Raw genomic sequence first — 25,424 nt, forward strand, 5'->3', positions numbered from 1 at the left:
AATAATTTCCATGTGTGTTGTTTTAGTGCTTTGGCCATGTTTATTGTTAATCTACTTTCCTTTCTGTAATCTCCCATTTAGTGTCACAATGCATACTAAATTTTTACAGTGCTCATCATGCATAAATCTGTAGACAAATTATTTTATTGCTATCTTTACAAAATTAAAACATAATATGTGTACATATTTATGGAATCCATGTGATCTTTAGATCCATGCATGCAATGTATAATGATTAAATCAGGCTATTTAGGATATCTATCATCTCAAACATTTGTCATTTCTTCATGTTGGGAATGTTTCAAATCTTCTTTTCTTGCTATTTTGAAATATGTGGTATATTGTTGTTAACTATAGTCACCCTGCTGTGCTGTCAAATATTGCAAATTATTCTTTCTATATATTACAGCTGTATGTTTTTACCCATTAACCAATCTCTCTTCATCTCCCCACCTCCCCACCCTCCCCCACCTCTGACAACCCCTTCCATGAGATCGACTTTTTAAGCTCCCATGTATGAGTGAGAACATGCTATATTTGTCATTTTTATTGCTGTCTTGACACTCTGGAGTAATCCTTCTGGAACAAAATTTAGAAAAAAACAAAATTTCTGAAGATTTTAAAATTATCATTTACTACAAATTACATCTAGTTGATTTATGGGTAAGCAAATTATGTTAACTATGGAGCCATATGTATTCAATAGAAACTATAAATCTTTGCCTAAATATTGTATGAACTTAATAAATTAAAAATAGTTTATATAAGGGAGAACCTCTAAGTTTCCTGTTAGTAACTCAGGTCTATGATTGTATCCATTACTGTGATGGGAAGCCAGACAGATTGTTTACTTCAGTTGAGCGCCTGAAATACCTCCTTCTAGCATGTACCCCACTTCCAGTGTCATATAGAACATGGTTCTAATAATAAATTATAAAACATGTGGTTACTGTGGGATTTCTTACCTCACTTTTTTTTAACCTTTGGTGTGCCTCAAGCCACAACAGTCATAGTAGCTACATTTTAGCTGTCCAAATAATTCAAGCCATCAGGCATAGTTACTCATTGGATACAAATATTTTCCGTGTAAAGGATGTTGTAGTGTATTATACCACTTGAACAATCTATCAGAAGGCCAATAGATACTCCAGAAGTTTGGAGCTGATACGAATCATGTATATACTGATGTATTTAAGTTTTAGTCGGGAAAGAGAGCTGTTCCTTTTGTGTTCCTTGGTCACTTCTCTGTGATAAAGCTTGTACCTCCTAATTTACTTTCTTAAAAATATTTTAAGTTAATCTTAGCCTGCCTAATATTAAAATACAATTCAAAGGATAGTGAACACATTTAGAATATTCATTAGAAATGATGGGTAAGAAAATTCCATAAAATCTACAGTCTCTTTGGAATTTTATACTCAACTTGAGGCAATTGGGAGGGAGGAGGCGATTAAGTAGACCACGTATGCTTAGAGTGAATCTCAGGGGCTCTAGAATTTTGTTGCAAAGTCCCAGAGTACACTTTCATTTGAACTTTTGAAGGGCTGATTAAGACAGGTAAAGAAATAGAAACTATTCTTAAGCAGTTCTTTGACACCTGCCTGGTCTCCACTTTGCACATTATCTCTACCTATGATTTTACTTCTGCAGCAGTCCCTGTTTAGAATGACCTTCCTCTAATCTCTTACTCATTCCCCAAAGTCCAGTGCCAGCCATGGCTTTTCACAGACTTCTTGGACAATTCATGCTGCTATTGGATTATTTTTCCCTTGAAATTCTACAGCAGTTTTGGATCATGTCATTAATTTGGACAGTTTCATTTTCATCTGTTTTGGTATTTATATGTTTCGCATGAATGTTTTACTTATCCAGCTTGTTGCCCAATATTTTTAATAGGGGCAATATATGAGACTATTTTGTACCCATTGCAGCCAACACCTGCCAGCAATGGACACAGTCAATAATTTGTTGAATGAACGTATTTTCAGCAGACAGGTTCATTTATACCTCTTTCTCTGCTTTTAACAAGTTTGAACTGTTCATCTTTGCTAACCATTCCAGTCTACCAGGGAAGAAGTTTGGAAGAGAAAGCAAAGAAGGAAGGGAACGCACAATCGTTGAGCACCTGTTATATACTAGGCACGATTCTAGGCTCTTATCACTACCTGTTTCATTTCATCCTCAAAATAATCATACGTGTCAGGTTATTACTCCCATTTTACAGTTAGGAAACTAGGGCACATAGCTTATAAGTACAGAGGGAGTTTAAACTAAAAGGCTGTTTATCCCTCAAGACTCTGCTGATTCTAACACAATATGCTGCCTCACAGATTTGCTCACGATATCTAAAATTAAATTAAACAAATATGAACAGATGTAATTATACAAAATATCATGAGATATTTTGATAAAGACATACAATGCATAATAATCACATCAGGGTAAATGGAGTATCCATCACCTGAAGCATTTATCCTTTGTGTTACAAACTAAAAATTATTATTCTATAATAATATCAACATTACTATTTGAGTGGATTAGAAGTCGTGATATTAATTATTATTATTATATTCTAACTAGGAGGCTGTGAGTAATAACTTTTGCCATTTTTTTTTGTGAAACGGTTCTATGCTTATTTGACAATGATTTGATTTTTGAGAGCCTAAGTAGTGCAAAGCAGCTTGTTTGGTGTTGCTGAGTGATAGGACTCATATATTCTGTTTCCTCCAGGCGTTTGTAGCTAGCAGAGTGACAGAGGTAATGTCAACTAATATAAAGGAGTGAGTAAAGAAGATTGAGGAATAGGATTAGGGAAATTGGTAACCAGTGATTATAATCTGATTGCCTCAAATGTCCAAGCTTGAACGTTGCTAAGGTGAGCAAGTTTTCAAGTCCTACCCAGGTTGTATGGTGGGTATTAGAGGCTTAAGGTGAAGAAAGTTCTCTCTATCTTTGACCAGAGGCATGGAAGATTCTCGATTATTACATTTGAATAGAGGTCAGAAATAAGAATGTCATTCCCAATGCTGCTTTGTCTTATTCCTCAGCACCCATAACCCAGGGAACTGGAGTCAACTTCCCAATTGGAGAAATCCCAAGCCAACCATACTATCATGACATGAACTCGGGGGTCAATCTTCAGAGGTCGCTGTCTTCTCCTCCAAGCAGGTAACTGAAAGAAGGGCTGCTCGTATTCTCAGTTGATACACACATAGGTTGGTAGGTGGATGATAGGCAGATAGATAGGTAGGTAAGTAAAGAGAGATGGGAAATAATTTTTGCTGGTAGTATACAGATTTTTAATCTTTCCTGGTTAAATTTATTTGGCTGGTACAAATTAAATGTAATTGTTTTACACAGCAGTTTAAAAAATCTTTTTCAGGGGGACAGGTAACTAGGAAAATATGTTAATATGATTTTTTTCCTGTTGTAGGTAATATTAAAATGCTGCAAGTTAACAAAATCTTTCGATGACTTTAAAAATGATGTTGCTGTGGCAGTGATATCTGGTTTATAACTGATTCCTGGTAACTTTTATCCAAATATTACATCTAAGCTTAGGATAATGAAACATAAAAAATAAAATGTGTTATTTACCTAGCCTTAAAATTAAAGACCACAGTTTGCCAGGTTCTTCAATTAGCTGATTTTTTTGACTAATTTAATTAACACTCTGTTACTAATGAAAATATTACCTTCCCTGAGATTTGGTTTAACCAGCCTATGTTGGGGGTCAGCTAGAGAGAGTTCTCTTTGCTTTTGACTTCACTGTTAACATTCTCATTTTTTTTTTTACTGATCTTCTCTTGTAATTGTCAGTCACGGTGAATAGAGATTACAGATGTATTGATTTTTTTTTTTTTATTTGAGCTAGATCTTCAAGACCCATCTCATTCCTAGAGCATTAAATATATGTGTAATCAAATATAAGAGCATACATGAATTCTAGAGCAAAACACTCATTTTACAATGTGAACTTTTTAAAAAGAAAAGCATACCTGTATATTTATTTTCCTAAGCTATTGTCGGTAGTGAAAGTTCGTTGAATTTGAATTAATTATGGACTGGGCATGTTTGTATGTTTATAAACTAAGATCAATTTTATATCAGTTCTTGTTAAACCATTTTCATATAGTTAAATTATGTAGCAAGATAATTTGGTTTATTATCATTAAAATAGTCTCTGACATATCAAAATCTTAAAATGCTTTGGTTTTCTAAATTTAAAACGTGAGTAGTAATTTTAAATTTTATCTGCTAAATCAGTATGTTGTCAACACAGATCTTTCTTCATGACTACTTTGTATAAGATACTGTCTTTCAGAATAAACAAGGTTTAAAAAACATTTCTCTATTACCTCTTTATGCATATAATTTGTTCCCCATTTTAAGTTTTTCAGACAAATTTTCTGCTGACTCTTAGATGAGAGAATTAGATTTAAAAGAGAGTTAAAATGTAAGGTCTAACTTTGGATACTTTGGGAAGAAATTAAGCTTAGCATGGATAGAAATTGCCATCTTCTACATCACGTTAATACTCTGAGAATTGTGAGTCAAATATTAATCATGAATATCTACAAATGTACTCAGACATATACATGATTCAAGGGCTTGGAAGCACAGTGCAGTGGAAAGAGCACACTTCTGGGAGTCAGACGTCTTTACCTTATGTCTGACTGCTTCCATTCACTTGCCCTGGACAATCCACTGAATCTCTTCAAATGTGTCCCCCCATTTGTAAAACAAGGAGATTGGTTTATGTATATGATTTTGAGGTCAGTTTCAATGCTGAAATCCTATAACATTATGGTTCTTATTGCTGCAAAAAGCTAATTTTGAAGATTTTTTAAAAGGTTTTGCCAGCATACATGTGAATAAGTTTTTTTTATTTAATTAAAGAAAAAATATTCACTGGGCATAGTGACTCACATCTGGATTCCCAGTACTTTGGGAGGCCCAGGCAGGAGGATCACTTGAACCTAGGAGTTCAAGACCAGCTTGGACAACTCCCTCTCTACAAACAAATTTTTAAATTAGCAAGGCTTGGTGGCGTGTGTGTGTGTTCCTAACTATTTGGGAGGCTGTGGTAGGAGGATCGCTTGAGCTCAGGAGCTTGAGGCTGCAGTGAGTTGTGGTCATGCAACTGCACTCCAGCCTGGACAACAGAGTGAGACCCTGTCTCAAAAACAAACAAAAAAAGAAAAAATTCACATTTGTAGTCATAATTTCATAATTATCTGCTTTATAGGATATTGGTGGGGGCATATGTAAGTATTCTGAGATACTATTACTTGTGCTTTTGAAAATTTTCACAGTAAGGATCTTCTCAGATCATTTACTTTCAAATGTACACATCTTCCCAGAAATCCCATTAATATAACTATTGCCATATTTTAACAGCAAAAGACCCAAAACTATATCCATAGATGAAAATATGGAACCAAGTCCTACAGGAGACTTTTACCCCTCGCCCAATTCACCAGCTGCTGGAAGTCGAACATGGCATGAAAGAGATCAAGGTGAGTAATAAGGAGATGCCTCTAGAGAGATGAGTAAAATGTTGGCTCGTTTCTTAAGTTTCGTTTAGTCAAAATTTCATAATTAAACCAATATGGATTATATATTGTTTTCATCAAATGATTCCTGTAGAATTATTTTTGAGATAATATATTAGTCAAATGTCAAAGTTAATTTATCCAAAATCTTATTTTTAGTTGTTTCATTGGACTTTTTTTCAGACAAAATGATATTTTAGAACCCACAATTATGTATGTGACTGATTATGGTCTGTCTACATTTGTTGGTTGGAGTACAGCAGAACCACAAACTGTGATTCAATTAGATCCGCCTGCTCCTCTCTATGGGGCGTTGCAGGGAGCCAAACTTTAAGCAGTTTGCAAGTGCCAGGAACTGAAAGTTGTTGTTTAAAGGAATCTGCAGTTCCTTTTGGACGTAGGTAGACCATATACAATAAAGAAAAGTATAATGTAAGATACATTGTGTCAGAGTCAATCTAGCTATGCTTTCTAGATAACACTGTGACCCAGTTCTAGAGCAGCTTTGAGGATAATTATAACTTTAAGAAATGGGTATTGAGACCCAGAAGGATTGAGACTTAGCTCTTCTTAAAGTCTGTTGGATTTAGTATATTTCATCACACATATTCATGCTTTCCCCCACAATCAGAGGGAGATTATTAAGCATGGAAATAGAAAATTAGCTAACGGCTGTTTTTGTTGGTATGTAAGCATGTGTGCAAATAAGATCTTACGTCAGCCACATAAACGTGTATTTTTAAATTGTCTTTTAAATATAATGCTGCATTAAAAAAAAATCTAGCCTGGGCAATGTGGCAAGACCCCATCTCTACAAAAAAATACGAAACATTAGCCAGACATAGTGGTGTGCGCCTGTAGTCCCAGCTATCCAGGAGGCTGAGGTGGGAGAATCAGTTGAGCCTGGAAAGCAGAGGCTGGAGTAAGTGTGATCGCACCACTGTACTCCAGCCTGGGTGACAGAGTGAGACCCTGTCTCAAAGAAAAAAAAAAATCGAAAAGAAAGGAATAATGGTTTTCAGCCCAAGACTTGGGTATGTATTGGTGAGGGTTGGGGTACTCTATGTTGAGTATTCTTAGGAGACACATGACTCTGTGCCTTAACAGTTAAGGCCAAAGTCAGTTCCTTATTCAATGCTTCTTTTTTGGTGCTCAAATTTTTAATACCCGAGTGCCAAGGGGTTTAAAGAATAATGAAAAATCTTCATGGAGACATTGGCCTTTGAGTCAAGTGTACCTCCTTTAGCACAACTGAATCAAAGCTCAATTCCTAAATTTCACCTAAATGTCCTTGAGATTTTAACTAACAAAGAAGTGAGGGGCTGAAGAGGGTGGTGGTGGGAACTGAGACAAAAGCATAGCCATGTGTTAGGTGGGGAGGCAAATTTGAGAATGGCTGTGTGTGCCATGTGGCTGGACACAGTTCACATGGAGGAAAATAATGGAGATGACAAGGGTCCTTTTATGCAAGGATTTGAAACTCAACTGGAGAGAGTTTGACTGTGAGACCCCCCTCAGAGGGAATTTTGTCTCTGAGACTGTCCTCATGAGAGACCCCACCAAATCTATTTTTCAGGCAGTAGGTAAAAATCATCTTTATAAAACGTAAATAACAACATTCTACTCCCCTACTTCAGATCCTCTTGTCACTTCCCACGGCTCTCAGGAAAAAATGGGAATTTTCTCGTATGACCAACAGGCCTGGCCTGTGACTGCCACCATAGCCTTGGCAGGTGACATTCTGCTTCCCCTTACTTGCACTTGAGCCCACTGCTTTATTTAAAGTTGGGAATTCAACACCCAGGACCTTTCTATAAGTTATGACCTCTGGAATGCTCTTCTAACTCTTTATCTGGCAAACTCTTTGTCATCCTTCAGAGCCCAGCTTAAATTGAGAAATTTCAGTCTAAATTCTGTCTTCTAGTTTTCTCTGTCAACACCCAGTACTGTTCTTTCATTGTACTCATAATATGTAATCATATAGCTATTTATGGGATTAGTTGTCTAAATCTGTTTACACTATGAGAGCAGGGACCTTATCTGTTTTGACTACTACTGTAACCAGCACTTAACACACACTTGGTGCATAGTAGGAGTACAATAAATAGTTGTATAAATGAACCATTGATAGGCAGAATACCAGTCTCATTAGTTAAGGCAAGATATAATAGAGACTTTTACCAGAGTTGCAGAAATGAAGCGAAAAACAAAACCCTCAACCCTTAATATTTTATTGCTTGTTTTACTGACATTGTCAGCTTATTCTAAACAAAGCCATAGTTTCCCTGTCAGAAAATTCTTCTGGAAAAGATTCTAATGGTAATAACCTTGTGAATGTGTGGGAATGGATGCGTTTTTCAGAAGTGTAGGTGTTCTTTATTATAGAGAGTGTCACTTTGTAAGAATTGATTCCTCTTTAAGCCTATTGAATAAAGCCAATCTCAAATCATATTATAAAACATTTTTGAAAAGTAGAAGGGAAACTGTCATTCTTTTTCTTTGTAAAATCATTATATTGTCTTGGTGATTTTCTTTTGTCAAGATGACTAGACTTATTGGAGGAGTCTGTAAAGGCATATTATATTAAGGGTAAGGAAGAATATTTCATTCTCAAGTGTGCTTTTTAAACATACACACACACACACACACACAAACACACACACTCTGTCACTTTAATTCTGAAGACCCTGAAGACTTTGTAATGTACACAATAAGCCATTGTGGGAAGAAGACTCAACTACATTGAAGAAATGCAGGCAATACAGTACTATCTTTATAAATTTGCTAAGCCCAATGCAGTCCTTTTGTTCTTAGAAAATTGCTTTTAAAATTTGCAAAATAGGCCCGGGCGCGGTGGCTCAAGCCTGTAATCCCAGCACTTTGGGAGGCCGAGACGGTCGGTATCACAAGGTCAGGAGATCGAGACCATCCTGGCTAACATGTGAAACCCCGTCTCTTACTAAAAAATACAAAAAACTAGCCGGGCGAGGTGGCGGCGGCCTGTCAGTCCCAAGCTACTCGGGAGGCTGAGGCAGGAGATGGCGGAACCCGGGAGGTGGAGCTTGCCAGTGAGCTGAGGATCTGGCCACTGCACTCAGCCCCGGCGACAGAGTGAGAACTCCGTCTCAAAAAAAAAAAAAAAAAAAAAAAAAAAAAAAATTTGCAAAATAAAATGCCAATGGTTTTCTTGTCCATCTTCTAATGTTCTTTAGAACACTTGCCCTGTGATGGAGGGAGTGTCTAAAGGGCACATATTGAGTCCACTCAATCATTGTAATAGCTTTTGACATGTCTTGTATTTATAATATTTTCTCCTTACCAAAAGCCCTGCACTAATTGATACTCAATAACTATTTATTGGTGATTAAAGTGCTGTGTTTAAAATGGGAAGAAAGCTTAAAATTTACTATTAATTATTCCTGGGTATGCCTTAATTCTGTAGTGCTAAATTTGCATTAAAATCTATTCTTGACATAGTCCTAGCAAAATTGATTTATTAAATATGAGAATCAAAGATAACAAAATTATGGACCAATATGTGGCATTTACTTTCCCTTTCAATCTGAAATACCAACCTAAACCATTGAAATTTATTGCGAGTAGGCAAAAATCAAAGGATTATAATATGACCAATTATTACATGTATTCTGTTCTTAAAATCATGGCAAAATATTATACATAATCTAGGTTTATGTAGTGATATGTTCAGCAATTTAGTAACTTAATGAAAAAGTATTTATTTTAGCATATTACATAATAAATTAATTATGTCCTTGTGGTCATTTCTTCAAAACAAAAAATTACAACTTTTGATTATTAAGAGAATGTAACTTATACTTTGCAAATATAGACACGAATATTTTAAAACTAAATATAATTAATGGTTTAAACATTTGTAGGGGGCTATATAATTTGCTTCTCCTGATGAATAGTGATGAAAATTAAATTTGTCAGCATCTATATTATGTAATATTATATTTTTACTTTGATTATTTTTATACGTACAGAAGGAAATGAAAGGAAAAATAATACATGAGTCACTAGCAAAGGGTATCCAACAACTGTTAATTCTTTTCTATGGTTCCAGAATATTTCTCCTGCTTAGGTCTCTTCCTGTAAATCCGGTCTTAAACTCTTGACTGTTCTTGTCTATTAAAAACTTTCTTTTTGGATATTGGTTCTTCTTCATTTAAGATTTTAATGATTAATGAATAGAACCAGATTAGTTTATCAACAGACAAGTTGAACATTTCTTTTATTCCAGTACTTCCTCCATAAAAAATTCCATTAAGATCTTGTCTTTCTTAATTTTTTTCCATCTGAGTCAATTCAGAGAGTCAATTCCTAGTTGATGTACTTTTTTTGAAATTTTTCTTTAGCACAATCATTTGTAACTTTTGATATAAGAGGAAAAATAAGAGATAGGTCACAGTTTTTCCTCTAATTCAGGTTACTCTGATGAGACTAAAACCAATTGTATTCCAGTGCTCAGTGTGTTAGTCCGTTTTCATGCTGCTGATAAAGATATACTTGAGACTGGGCAATTTACAAAAGGAAGAGGTTTACTGGACTTACAGTTCAACATGACTGGGGAGGCCTCACAATCAAGGTGGAAGGAGGAGCATGTCACGTCTTATATGGATGGCGGCAGGCAAAGAGAGAGCTTGTGCAGGGAACTCCTGTTTTTAAAACCATCGGATCTTGTGAGACTCATTCACTGTCATGAGAACAGCACAGGAAAGATCTGCCCCCATAAATCAGTCTCCTCCCACAAGACTCCTCCCATGTCACGTGGGAATTGTGGGAGTTACAATACAAGATGAGATTTGGATGGGGACACAGCTGAACCGTATCACTCAGTAATTTAACAGACAAATAAATAGTATGCTTGAACATTGAAAACAGTTCTTTATAAGGTCAGTTTGCCACTGCCATTCTGATAGTCACTAATTTATCTAAGTCTGAATGTAAAACTTCTAAAACATTTAATAGATATTTAGTGAGAAAAAATATGATATGGTAAATATATTTGCAGTATGCAGCTGGGGATTTCTAAATGGAAATTTGAACAGCTTTTCAGCCAGATGAGTATTTAAACAACCTGTAATCTTAGATAAAATATAAATTCAAAAAGACTTTATGCAGTAAAATGTTATTAATTTCTACATGTATGGGATTTGAGATAATTTGGTTCAATGAACAGTTTGTCAAATGTCTATTATATTGGAGGAATTTTTGCAGGCATTGGGCACACAAATATGAATAAATTAAGTTTCCAGCCCTTGACCTCCCGAATGGAAAAATAACTTTTACTATTTAGAAAAAAACGGGGACTAAAATAAATAAGATTATGAGAGGACCGACTCCATGCTTTAGAGCTAGCTTAGCTTTAAGCACGATGAGCGGTAAATCCTTACATAAAATCAATAAAGTGGCATGTTGGCAAAAACTACCACTACCTAGTATATTGGCATATTACTACAATTTGGAAAGTAGTTTGAAAAATTAAACTGGACTCTAAAGCTATATTTAGGCATTGTGTTCTGGTATCTTAGGTACTAAAAAATAAAAATATGAATTTTATAAAATCTCCCATTCTGTTATATAAATGTCTTCTCAGTTAAGTCTTTCTGAAGTATTAATTTCTTTCCAAGTCCTAGAGATTTATTTTTGATAATTTTGAAAATATTCTCATTAGTAAGGTAGTCTTAACTGTTGTGCTAAATTTTGATTTTCACATTCTAGAGTTCTATAAGGGTATAGTATTAAATATCAAATGCATTAAGCCAAAGGGCCCAAGGGAACACTGAGGGCTAGAGAGTAAAAATGCCAGTTTAGCATTATGTGCTCAATCAGGAAATAAATAACAGTAAATAAGAGTGTGATACCATACTGACAGAACCAGAATCCGAGGCCAGCATTTTCTGTTTTTTCTCGCTCTGTTGCCCAGGCTGGAGTGCAGTGGCACGATCATGGCTCACCGTAGCCTTGACCTCCTGGGTTCAAGTGATCCTCCCACCTTATCCTCCCAAGTAGCTGGGACTACAGGCACTTGCCACCATGCCCAGCTAATTTTTAAATTTTGTGTAGAGCTGGGGTCTCACTATGTTGCCCACACTGTTCTGGAACTCCTATCAGGGCCTCCCAAAGTGATGAGATTACAGGTGTGAGCCACCACACCAGGCCCCCCAGCATTTCCTACTGTGAGTTTAGGAATGAGAAAAGATATGCTACATACAAAAGAGTGTTCAGCTAAATTTGGAAAATTTTCTTGTAACAAAAATTTCAGCTATTTTCATTCATAAATGAATATGCAGAATATTTAATATACTACTGTGTGCTGTGAACATCCAGGAGTGGCTCTTGACTGAACATGTTTATTAAGTTTGTGACTTCAGAACCTTTTATTTCTATCAAAGAATCCATAGGGAGCATTAATCCTAGGCTCAAACTTTGAAACACAGTGCTCTAGCCCAAACCACAGTCTGACAAATGATATAATCTCAAGATTTCTCTAGAGCTGTGGGAGCTGAGTGAATAAGCAGCTTTCATAAATGGTTGAATAACTGCTATCTGGGAATCATTAACATTAAATGAAGTCCTAGAAAATGGCAGTGCAGACAGCTTAGTAACCCTACTGGAAGAACTTTTTAAGTTCCATTTGGGGACCAAATAGAACACCAACAATTCCTTACATTCCTGCAGTTTGTATCACAAGGATGAAATAGCAAATATTCAAGTGTCAAACTTTTGAACCAGAAAAAAAGAGAACTACAAATGCTTTTCATGGATGAATGTGAAGGAGAGCTGGTTTGGATTTGATGTTCAAGCCCTTAAGTTTCTTGTTTAGCTTTTTATGGAAAATATTGAAAGTAAAGAACTCTGAGTGAATTTCCAGGTACTTACTACCCTGACATTGGAAAGCAAACTTCAAGGATGCTTCCACCCTGAAGAGGAATGCGTCTTCAACTACGCTGCTGTAATTGAAAAATCACAACACGAGCTGCTTCAAAATGGAAAGGAAAACAGTAAATTGTTGGTGAAGGCTTTCATCAGAATTCCCCACATTGCCTCCTAATTGGCGAATGTTTGTTCCCCCTTCATATGTTCTAATCAAGAATAGCATTTTGGATGGGGTAAACTTGTATACATGTTAGCAGGGCTGGTACTGATTAATATGGAAAAGTCGTGCTCATATTTCTGTGCTCTGGAGGCTTAAAGATTTGAAAATACAGCATTTTGCAGAAAAACCACAATAGATAATTAGTTTGAGAAAAATAACAACTTTCTATTTAATACTGGGTTTCTAGCTTGATGGAACACAGCTTAAAATAGGGAAGTGGGAAACCCGTGGGAGATAATATCATAGTGTGCCATACAAAGTTTCTCTGCATGAGAAAAGGTTTTATTTGAAATCTTCTTACATATTGAGTTCATGTTTAAGCTTATTATGAAGTAGTTCGGAAAGCCAGTGTCATTTCAGTTATAAGACTTCCAATGTCATATACAATAAGAAATTGATTTTTCAGGTACAGATCACAAATTATTAGAATCATTAGTGAGACATAATTCAAGCTCCTGTTTCACAGCTAAGTAGTCCAAGGATCAGAGAGGCTGTTCTGTCCCAAGTAATGAATGGCAGAGCCTAGATCTTTGTTCAAGGGATTTTTTTTCTTTTTCTGTTATCCTACAGCCTGCCTAGGGAATCAGTATGTAAACTTACAAATGGCCTAGGAGATTTTAAACACTGCTTCGCAAGTCTTGGTAGAGGGACACTTTTCTTGGGAAGCGTAAGGAAGACACTGGGAGACCTAACAGAACTAGAATGAAAAAATAGAGATGAATTTGTGAGTTTTCAGGGTTCTGAAAGAATTCTCAAAACAAAATTTTGAGATGGTAGAATTTTACATACACACACACACACACACACACACACACACACACACACACAAATCAACTATTATTATTAGTGCCAGGATTAAAATTTTTTGTACTAAAATAAACTGAAGATATGAATGCTTTTGAAGAATAAATGTGGGGAAGAGTTGGTTTGAAATGAATGCACAATTTTAAGAAGTCTTTTGGTCTGGAGATTATTAAAAGTAGAATTGTAAAGTGAACCTCAATGTACCATCACCCAGCTTCAACTGTTATTAACACTTTGCCAGTCTTATCGCATTTACTGTCTCCCAGTTTTTAAAAGTATTTTAAAGCAAATCCCAGATATCTGGCATTTTGCTTGTAAAAGATCTAAGTGTTTTGAACAATGAACTTTTTTTTTTACATAATCACAGTACTATTATCAATTTAACAAATATAACATTAATTTCTTAATGTAATCTAACATATAATCCATGTTCAAATTCCCTAGAATATCTTAAAGGTTGTCTTGTTTGAATCAGGACTCAAATCTAGTCCATAGATTATGTTTGTATTTTCACCTTCTTTTTAGACTGTACTGGTGACTCTCCTCCTTTTCTATATTATTTATTTATTGAAGAAAGCATGTAAATTTAAAACTGTCTTCAAAAGCACATGTAAATGAAACAAGGAAAACAAGATTCTATTGCCGTTTGTGGTTGTCATTTATTTATTGAGCCCTTACTTTCTGTCAGGTGCATGGCTGAGTTTATATCTATTTTTCTTTTAAACCTGATAGAAACCCCATTTTACAGCTTACTAAACTGATCGTTACAATGCTTAACAAACTCGACATAGATCATGCAGATCATAAGTAGCAGAGGTAGAATGGGAGCCCCTGTCTGTCTAGCTGAAGAAACCCATGCTCATTATTACTATATAATACTGTGTACCCAAATAAGTCATTGAGATACTATGTTTATGATTTTGCAAACTAATTATAAAATCTCTATTACAATTGTTTTTAATGCATGAAACGTCAATACAGATAAATGCACATAATTTCATAGGGGCTCATAGACTCCTCGGAGATTCATACATGTAGTCTTTGCACTGAAATCAGGTTAAAAATCACTTTTCCATTTAATAAGACATTAATAAATAATCCTAAGTTCTAGAATGTCTTTAGTAGAAGTGTGTGATTATATGGCCAGTTTAAAATGAGCTATATTTGTGAAAATATAAAAATTAAGTATATATTTATTATCAAATATATGTTTTCTTTTAGTTCTGTTCTACTCTTTTTGCCTTATGCCTAGTGCACTGTAATTGTGATTAGGAAACTCTAAATATTGGCGTAGTCTTAGACAAATCGCTTAACTTCAGTAAATCTTGAGTCTTCCCATCTGTAAAATAACAAAGTTGTATACTAAGGTTTCTTTGTGTTCTAACATTTTAGATTTTGAATCTATTGGAGTCAAAGAATTTGAAGATCTTCAGTACTTGAGTCTTTTCAAAGCCGTCATTAACATGGATCTTTTGGAAAATTCAGAAAGTTTTCTGTTTCTTAAATTATTTTTTAAATGTTCATTTTAAACACTCTCATTGAATAACAATAATTGGGCTACTTATGTGCTTGGAGGCCCATATATTTTGCTTTACACCTGAGGAATGCACAGTTCTCACAAATGCATGTCCTGTCCTGCACCATTCTGGTGCAACAAATGATTGATAGAGATTGAGTTATTATAACAGAACCTTGTTATGGAATCAGTGTCTCCTACTTTGCAAACAAATGACTCAGCCAGACAGCAACATTTATTTTCTCTAAATGACTAGGGATGTAGCAATGGGAGACCATTATCCTGTGACAATATTCGGTTTCATTGACATTATCTCACAAATGTAATTGGTCCATTACTAAACAGAGGTTTTGTTACTGATGAATTTCACATGATTTCTAAAACCATTAGGATAATAAATATGCCATCATAGTAATTTCATTGACAGAATGTTATTTTTTTCATTTACATTTGTTGGAGAAAAAAAATATATAGATTTAGCTTGAACTTAAACACTACAATTTACACCAATTTTGACTACTTTTCCATTAAGAGAAACAGAATATTGTGCAGAGTAATCATATTTGCATTGAACTGCTGAACTGATGACCTTAAAATTTTTGTAATTCTTTTTCTACCACACTAAATCACATCAAATCATAATTGTTCTCAAGCAATTAGTTTACTACCTCAGTTTAATGATTTTATTTGAAGTAAGTTCCAGATCATTTATAGGACTTTCCTGTAAATCCACTAAAGTAACACATCAGTTAAATCAACCCTAACCATTACCAGCGTGGATAATAACAGCATTAGTAACAAGAAAATCCTTGAGATGTCTTGTAGCATAAATGTTTTTAAATGCATGGCTTTTCCCCAAATGTTCTCCCCCGAAAACTCATCTGTAATCTTGTTAAATTAGAACTCTTCCAGTATCTTTCTGACTTTTACAGTTAAGGTTATGGTATTGATTTTATTTTATAGCCCATGGCTCTCAGATGCTTAACACTAATAAGCCTCCATAGCCAAGAGGTTTTCCCGAGAGGCATGGTGAATAGCAGCTATTTACCTATGCCAATGTTTAATAAGCGATTTAAAATATGCTCCAAGTCCTGCATAATTGTTTGATGTTTTTTCTCTCTTTCAAATTAGGTTTACACACATTACTCAAGACACTTTATTATTGTCTGTCTGTTGAAATGAAATTGCTTAGTGGGCAAAAACATTTTGAAGTGTTTTTAAAAAGTAGTTTTCATTTATTCCATATTCATTGTTTTAGCACTGTTCTTCATTATTCAAAGGATTTTTTTAAGTGTCTCTGGAAGGTGTTTGTGAGCTTCAAAGAGGTTTGAGCTTTAACTTTACATTGTGTGTAGGTGTAGCCTCAAGACCTTTTTTATAGAGAAGTGATAAAATAGAGACTTGTAGGAACATGCTATTTAACTATGCTTGGGTTAAAATACATGGCAAGAGACACTTAAACTATTAGAAAATATTTTACTTTACTGAGGAATACAATAATATGCTCAAGTGTAATTAAGATTAAATAACTCAATAATTAAAGTAAGAATTTCATTTATTTAACACAAAGACCACCATACTTTCTCATTCGAAAAGGAACTGATTTCATAAATTTTTAAAAAATGGTTGAGAAATCTAATTGAAGATGACATCTTATCTCCTCTTAATGTAGCTTGCCATTTTTTCCAGTGTTATTTTAGAGTGTGATAAATGTAAATATATATATAAGGAGATACTTTCTTAACATGGCAGCTAATTATTTTTTGAATCATCTGGCATCATCATCAAACTACTGTAGTGGGATTACATCCATATGTCTTGTCATAACATTCAGAGCTTTTTGTTAACTTGGAGTGTGTGGGAAGGACTTGTTCACATTTGCCACACAATCATAAAATTTTACATCTAGAGGAGTCCTTAGACACAGATATTTAGGTACTCTTTTTTTCTTCACTCTGTTTTCAAAAGACATTGTTTTGCCTGTAGCCAACTAAATTGCAAATGTTACATTTAAGCATTTCATTTTACAGTTTTGCAACATCCAGTACCTAAACTAATATGAAGCTTTCCTTCTTGCCGTGTAATGTTGGACACATAACAGGATTCAGTATTGTTAACCCACCTTTGGAAATTATTTATAATATTCTGTGGAGCTACAGGCAGCAGTTTTCCCAAAAATATGTGTTTTACAATTTTTACAGTAAAAGTAATAGTTACTTGTGGGGAATTTAAAAAAAAACTGTCAAATATGAAGAAGAAAATAAAATCACCTGTAATCTCATCATAAAAGATAACTTCTGTTAATATTTGACTGTAAATATGCTAGCCTGTTTTTCTATGTATTTTTTCCACATTTCAGTGCATTCTGTTTCTATGAACGTATTTTTGCAGTAAATTGAGCTTATATGATATATGCTATTTTTTAAGTTTTTTTGTGTTTATAATCTAATGGCATTTTACCATATCCTTCAATTTCCTTTTTTTTTTTTTTTCCTGTAACAGAGTCTTGCCCTGTCACCCAGGCTGGAGTACAGTGGCACAATCTTGGCTCACTGCAACCTCCACCTCCCTGGTTCAAGCAACTCTTCCTGCCCTAACCTCCCCAGTAGCTGGTATTACAGGTGCACACCACCATGGCCGGCTAATTTTTGTATTTTTAGTAGAGACAGGGATTCGCCATGTTGGCCAGCTGGTCTCGAACTCCTGACCTCAGGTGACTTGATCCATCCGCCTGGGCCTCCCATAGTGCTGGGATCACAGGCATGAGCCACCCCGTCCAGTCTTCCACTTTGTAACAAGTATATAATATGCCATACTTTGGCTACACCATAAAATTTTAAATATCTACTTTGCTCATGAATATTTAGTTTTGAAGTTTTTATATTATAAAGAGAGATACAGTGAACATCATTGCATGTAACTCTGTACCTAATCTGATTAGGTGATTCTTGTCTAGTTCTTTTCACTGACCCCAGTCCTTAGCATACTGCCTGGCATGAAGTCACCAAGTAGAAGTTCAATGAAATTTTGCTACAGGAATAAATACATTCCTACTGTAGAATTACTAAGTTAAATCTTATGTCAATGTCTAAGGCTGTTGGTAAATATTGGCTTAGATCTTATCAATTTACATTCCCTAGAGCAGTGCCTGAGTGGCTTAACTCCGTTGTTATAAGCTGTAATAATTTCAGTGTAGCGCATGGCTCTATAAACAATTTTGAAGCATGTCTTCTGATAGAAATTTGTAGAGCATTCTTTATGTCCCTGTGACTTTACCCATGCACCTCTTTTTTATCATTTATATGTCATTTAAACCATCAAGGAACACACCATGTATCTTCTCCCTGTGAGCCAGGATAGCTCCGTTTGTGAAGAAAATGGAGAAATTGAGAGGGTATTGTACAAAGGATTGTACAAAGCTTTCAAGTAAAGGCAGAGCCTACTTGGTCTCTCTTTCCTTTCTTCCTCCTCCAGGACACACTCTGTCACCCATCATCAGTCCTTTACTTTTTAGGTAAAACCTGTTAAAGTAAGGATTGCTGTCATTCTCTACACGGAGATCCTTAGAAATAAATACATCAAAGCTTTGGGCTGGGATCTTAAGTATCTGGCAGGCTAGATGCTGCCCCAATCTGGCCTTAATAGTTGTCTTATTCTACATGACACTCATACAGTTATAAATAACCTGGACACTTTCCTCTCCTCAACACTGTTTATCCCAAGGCAAAAACAGAGGCTGAGAAATTGTGATCTTTTTAGCTTTCAGTTGGCAATCATCTTCTCTGCCTTCTCCTTGTCCTCTGGGAACAGAGCCCAAACTCTTTCCTTGTCTCAGGACTGACTCTGGATTTGTGGCCTGAAGTAAAAATGTCAGATTTCAGCTACAAAACTCATCCCACACACTTGATTTGGTAGCCTCTCATTTACTACCTTATTTATTTTAAAGAACATTATTATTTTATGCAGATGGTTCATTTCTTTTTCATGTTGTCTTCCAGCTTCTACCCAACATTTTAATGGAAAGCAGAAATATCCCAGTTAAGCTAAAGCTCATTTTTCACTTTCAGTGCTGTATTGCTTGACAGAGTTTCAGTGGAGTGATGGATGTGTTGATCACCTTTGCCTTCACCCAACAATGAATTTGGTCTCTGAAGAGGTTTTCAATATTCCAAGTTTTTGTATATCTATAAAACTATTTTAAAAAAACCTATGAAAGTCAAATACTTTCAAAAGTCCAAAATTGAAGAACTTTGAAAATTATGAGGGTGTATCAACTTGATGAAACTTGTCACTATAATGTAATCTTGTCAAATCCCAGCCATTGAATTGTCTCTAAGCTAAGTGTCCTTATGTAGGCTCTTTCAAACTCCTCTGGTCAGTATCATACCAGAGGGTCAAAGTTAACAGAAGTTTTATAACTGTTTTCAATACACTCTGAGTTTTCTTTTGCCAAAAAAAAAAAAAAGACGACAACGACAAAGAAAAAAAGGAAGAAAGGAGAAAAGAAGACCGTGTGCAATGAATCAAGCCAATAATCTCAACACTTTCAAAGGCCAAAGCTGGAGATCTCGTGAGATTAGGAGACTAGACCAGCCTGGGCAATATAGCCAGACCTTGTCCCTACTAAAAATTTAAAAATTAGCTGGGTGTGATTGTGTACCCATAGTCCTAGCTACTTGGGAGGCTGAGAAGGGAGGATCGCTTGAAACCAGGAGTTTGAGGCTGCAGTGAGCCACGATTGTGCCACCGCAGCCTGGGCAACAGACTGAGACTTTGTCTCTAAAATAATTAAATAAATAAGTGAACTTTGCAAAATAATAAAAGATAGAAAGGAAAAAGAGGAATGCTGTAAATTGTTCAGCAACTTGATAATGTGAAAAATGAAGATAATTAGATATTTTTAACAATGATTATAGCTTTATAAGCACTTCGCAATAAGACAAACCTTAACATTAAATACCGGAGAATAAAATTAGCCAGGAAACGGTGACTTGTATCTATAGGGTTCGTTTAGACTTGTTACAAGTTACAAGTATGACATGTAAATAAGGAAGACAACTTAGAAATATGTAAAAGAATTGGACTTTTAAAACATTTTGAAGCAATTTGCTTCTTTGTTAACCAGATGGAAATAGGACTATTCTATCCTAGAAACAGGCCTAAACCCTAGGACTGGCACAGTTAATACATTTTAATTTAGTGATATGGTATGCTGAAAATAATAGCTTCCAGAAATTCAAGAATTCTTATGTGTTCTTGCATAATTAATTTGAAATTGTTAAAAATTGTGTTACTATAGGGAAGAAAAGAAATTTTTCAAAAAAGAAAATTATGTTTTCTATGTAGGCTTTAGAAGTCTGATTTGTAACCTTAATCTACTCGAGCATATTGGAAAAGCTAACATATTGCTCTACTATATGTGAAAAAGGAGCAGGTGTCCCAGACAGGCAGGTGTTAAGGTGGCTGTTTGAGCTTGCCCTAGATCACTAGTTGACTTCAGTGAAGTTCTACTAACAGGTGGCTAACTGATTGGAGTGCCATGTGACATTTATCCCGGGAGCGACTTGGATGACAGGCTGCTACAGACTGAGGAAGGGGTCTTTGCTTTGATGAAGAAATTGCCAAAACTCATGTCTCATTAGTGTTTCCTAAGGTTCTTTGGAAGTGAACAACAGTTTAATTAAGGGCTGACGTAAACACGTTTCTGCACACTTTCCCTGCAGCATTTTATCACATTAGAATTGATCAAAATTGTTGCCTTGGGCTGACTTGAACAGATATACATCTGGAGCACCATTTGTGCAAGCTGCCGATGAGTCGAGTACATACGCTGTGTTTCACAGCAACTCTCTTCCTTTGTAGATGAAATTACCTTGTTGGGAGATGAGTTGATCTAACTTTATTTGCTTAAGCCCTTATCTCTTTGAAGTGATGCTGTGAAATAAATGACACATCAAGGCCCAGGAGGTATATATGCTACAGTGCCAAAAATATGTATAGTATGGTCAGGAAAAATCGTGATAATTTGATTTTGCAAAATACTTATTTAAAGGGATGCTTAAGAATAAATGAACCAACTTTATCAGTAGCCTACTTGAACTTTTTTCTTACATGGTGATCTTTTATTACATATTCAACTACACGATGAGTTTCTACAGTCATAACTAATTTTCCAGTTATAAATGTAAACATGGGTGTACACACTGAAGAATAACACCATCAATGTGAGTCTTTTTAAAAAAATTATTCTCTCTAATCTGTCATTAAGAAGAATTATTTCTGCAATCCAATATTATTATGATTGCAATTATTTAATGCATTTTTGTCTGTAATTTCTGCCCTCTCTACTAAAGCATCACCAAGACAGGAACCAAGTGGTTTTGTTTAGCATCTTGATGCTTAGCCATAGTTCTTCACACTTATTGGAATCTCAGTGATTGATTTTCTTTTCTCTTTGCTTTATAGTCAGCTACTTCTCATCTGGTGATATTTATTCATGGAACATGAATTTTAAGATATACTGGCTATGGTTATTTTTCTCATCCTGCACTACTAGTCATCACTTCATAATACAGTTTCTTTCACATGCAAGAGATTCTAAAATAAGCTGCCTAGACACAGTGCCTGCTTTACCTCTTCTTTCTTTCATTTCTACTTTTTTTTCATTCTCTTCCCAAGTAGCATATTCTTCCAGCCTCTACATCTTTTTGTGTTTTTGATAAAAGCATGTTCCTTAGGAGGTAAGCCATTAGTCAACTTTTTAAAAAAAGTATGTTCAGTGGATACAAGTAAATAACAGTGAAAAATCCATCAAGTAATATAAGATACAAACAAAAGATCATTAATGAAATCTAGAACTCAGGGTTTTCCAAGAGAGATTACTTAAGGAGAAAATAAGTTTGTTCTATGGGTGGAATAAGGAGAGTGGAAATGCCTCATTTTCTAGTTCAAGGGAATGTCATAGACCAGAGATGGCACAGAATTAAAAACATATTTCTTCTGCTCCTAAAGGAAGCCATAAGAAAATTAGCTTCACTAAAGTTTAAATAAAATGGAATAACAAATAAAAGAGCTATTTAAAAATGTGATACTGTGGTAGATCTTGCAATGAGAAAGATACTGTTTGAAGGATACAATGCCAGCTGCTGGTTTTTATAAAGTGCCATGGTGAGGAAGGCCTGGAGGAGACTAGGAAGAAAATTTTTGGTCTAACCAGGTACAAGTGAAAAGGGCGGTGAGAACAGAAAAAAAAATCAATTTTTTGGAAAGTTTTTTCTTCTAAAATCGATTGATAAATTATTACTTTCTAAATCAAATTTAAATTGTTTTGTCTGATTTCAAGCCATCACTGGCCTCTAATTCTTCCTCATCAACTACTGAGCAACTCCTGCCTCCCTTCCACCAATAGAAACATCAGCTAATCCTTTGCCTATCATCTTGCATCTCTTCAGTTTCTTTATTTTATGTATTATTCAACTTATTCATTATTATGTATGCATTATTATTCAAGTTATATAGTTATGCATTACTCAACTTTATTATTATTCAACTTATTTTCAACTTAAACTTTTTATGTATTATTCTTCCTGCTTGAGGGATAGTAGATTGTGAAAAGCGTGGCATTTTTTTTTTTCACAGAAAGGTCACTTTAAGGTATCTCTTCTATATATTCATTCGTCAAACTTTTTTTATGGCATGTGAGCACGTTAAACATAGAAACAATATCATTGTTCACCTTGGCATGAGTCTTTTAGATTGTAGACATTCAAAATGAAATTAAAATTAAAATAATACTAGTTTGGTTCATGATTAAAATGTAATAGCTAGAAACTGTATCCTTACATTTTCCCCAGATAATTGATCTTTTATATCCCCTTCTAGTCTAGAGAGGGTTTTTTTTTTTTTTTTTTTTTTTTAGAGGGGATTCACTTTTGTATCTTCCTAAGCTCTTAGCATAGTGCCTTCTGCGTGCTGTGTAGCAGTATATTTTTATAAATAGGCCAAGAATTAATTTCATTTAATCAGAAAACAAAGGCAATTAAACCTATATTCTGATACTACCGTTCTTCACCTGTTTGTAAAGCAAATCCTTTCAGTTTGGTTAGTAAACCTTCCCACTCTTGTATTTACTATTATAAGTTACTTTTGTTGTTTAAGGAAGGAGTTTGTGGTTCCTTTTGCAGCTTGAACAGCAGATTTTATTCTGTTTCTTCTGTGTTGGTCTGTATAATCAATCCTCTATGAAGGTACCACTATTATTAGGTGCATGCCCAAAAAAGAATTGAAAAAATAAGTGGACTCATAATAATTACTCAGGAAAAGCAAGTGTGTCATTCTGGCTAAGAAGATACAAACGGTTTGCTTCTTAAAATTTATATAATTTACATTAAAAATTACATAATCATCTTCGACTTCTATATAAACACCCTTGATTTATGTGCCCTTTACAAAAGGAGACCCATGAATTTGACTGAGTTTAATGAAAAGTCTGATATCGTTACAGTAGTTTCAATTGCCTTAATTGATCCTCTTCTCCAGAAACGACATACCTAGAATGACACTGTTCTGTTTCTCAAGCTGTGGTCACATTAATTTTTTTTTTTTTTTTGACAGAATTTTGCTCTTGTCACCCAGGCTGGAGTGCAATGACACTATCTGGGTAGGCAACACCTGCCTCCAAGGTTCAAGCAATTCTCCTGCCTCAGCCTCTCCAGTAGCTGGGATTACAGGTGCCCACCACCACACCCAGCTAATTTTTGTATTTTTAGTGGAAATGGAGTTTCACCATGTTGGCCAGGCTGGTCTCAAACTCCTGACCTCAGGCGATCCACCCGCCTCGGCCTCCCAAAGTGTTGGGATTACAGGCGTGAGCCACTGCACCTGGCCTAAATTATTTTAAGATGTATAGTTATGCTTTATTATTTATTCTATGGAACTTTTAGAAACTGATTTACCCATTTACATTTTACTTGAAATTTAGACACAGGTAAAGCAGAAGAGTGTCAATAAAAGTTCCCAGTTTCTTTTCTAACAGTCAATTTTAAATTGAAAATTTGGAATGGAAAGTTATTGCATAATCTGTAACAAAAAAGACAAAATAGAGGTTCTTTCCACTTCTAATACTGTATGTCTATGATTTTACATCCATTAGTTAAAAGTCTATATTTGTAGTATTACCTTTTGAAATCACATAGCTCTTAAACAAAACTAAGTATTATTTTTGGCATCTTGAAGATAGCTGAAATGAACTTTCTTTGTCTATTTTTTAAGCCGTGGTTTAAAATTTTTTTCTTTTTTTTTTATAGTGGCATTAATTGCTGTGGTTTTATGAACAATTTATTTCTGTTTTTTTTTTTTTTTTTTTAAAAAAAAAAGGGAAATGGTTTTCTGACTCACCAAAGTTCTGATAGATTCACGACAGCCAGTTAGTCACAAATTGTAGCTTACAGCTACAAATACGCCTGGCATTTTTTGTAGACTGTGATGTCTACTGCCTTTACAGTGGTATATTCATCCTTTAAATGCCACCGTACTGAAAAATGCATATTTAATTTTATGACTGCCTTTACCAGAATTTTTCAAATGGTAAAATGTAGTGATAATTAGTTTCTTATATTAATAGTACCATAAGGTCTTTTTCTCATTTCAAAAAAACTTAAAAGTGCAAATTGTGTACATTTTGATGTGTAATACAGTTTTGTTTTTTTTTCTTTTAATAAAGATTTATTTTCTTTTAGAGATACATGCTGAAATACTGAGAAGCAAAATTGTATGATATCTGGGATTTGCTTCAAAGTACCACAGGGAAAGAAAGTGTAGATAGGGATAAAGATGAAATAAGATTTGTTATGAGTTGATCATTGCCGAAGTTGGGTTATCGGTACATGAGGATTCATTACAATTCTGTCTACTTGTGAGTACAGTTAACATTTTTCATAATAAAATACAAATTTTATAGCTCATATCATTTTTATAACATTTTACTATAAGTTGATAAACTTTCATTCAAGTCAACATAACTCAAGATGTTAAAAGCAAGGCACATCTCTAAACTCCCTATTTATTCCAACAAACTGCATGGTATAGTCTCTTAGTCAACTAAGATGATAACAGTCTACATCACTTAATAATTTAATTGAGTGAATCCTGTTAAAATATTTATTGCATTAGCTCTATCATGATTCTTATTTCAAGCTCTCATGATCTATCTTTTGGCAGTATTAAATATTTATGAAATGAATGAATGAAAGAAGCCTGAAATCTCTGAATTATTTTCCTATCACAGCACCTTTTGCAATTCCTTCTTACTTGTCCATATCGCCTCACTAGATTTTAAGCTTTAAAGGAGCCGAAAGTGAGTCCAGTTCACCACTGTGTCCCAGGCTAGTACAGTGTGTGGCATAAATTCGGTCTTGAACAAGTATTT

The 25,424-nt window shown here is 34.8% G+C and overlaps 1 protein-coding gene across 10 annotated transcripts in view; it reads left to right on the forward strand.

The window, feature by feature from the left end:
- NFIB (nuclear factor I B) overlaps positions 1–25,424 on the forward strand; it is a 252,781-nt gene that overhangs the window by 180,695 nt on the left and 46,662 nt on the right. For all 10 annotated transcript variants that reach the window (XM_017867183.1, XM_017867190.1, XM_017867181.1 and 7 more), the window contains 2 exons: positions 3,048–3,168; positions 5,401–5,519. In XM_017867183.1, coding sequence (XP_017722672.1) covers positions 3,048–3,168; positions 5,401–5,519 — 240 coding nt within the window. The remainder of the gene's footprint in view (positions 1–3,047; positions 3,169–5,400; positions 5,520–25,424) is intronic.

Source organism: Rhinopithecus bieti, unplaced genomic scaffold, assembly GCF_001698545.2.
Source record: "Rhinopithecus bieti isolate Rb0 unplaced genomic scaffold, ASM169854v2 scaffold_3067, whole genome shotgun sequence".
Lineage (NCBI taxonomy): Eukaryota > Metazoa > Chordata > Mammalia > Primates > Cercopithecidae > Rhinopithecus > Rhinopithecus bieti.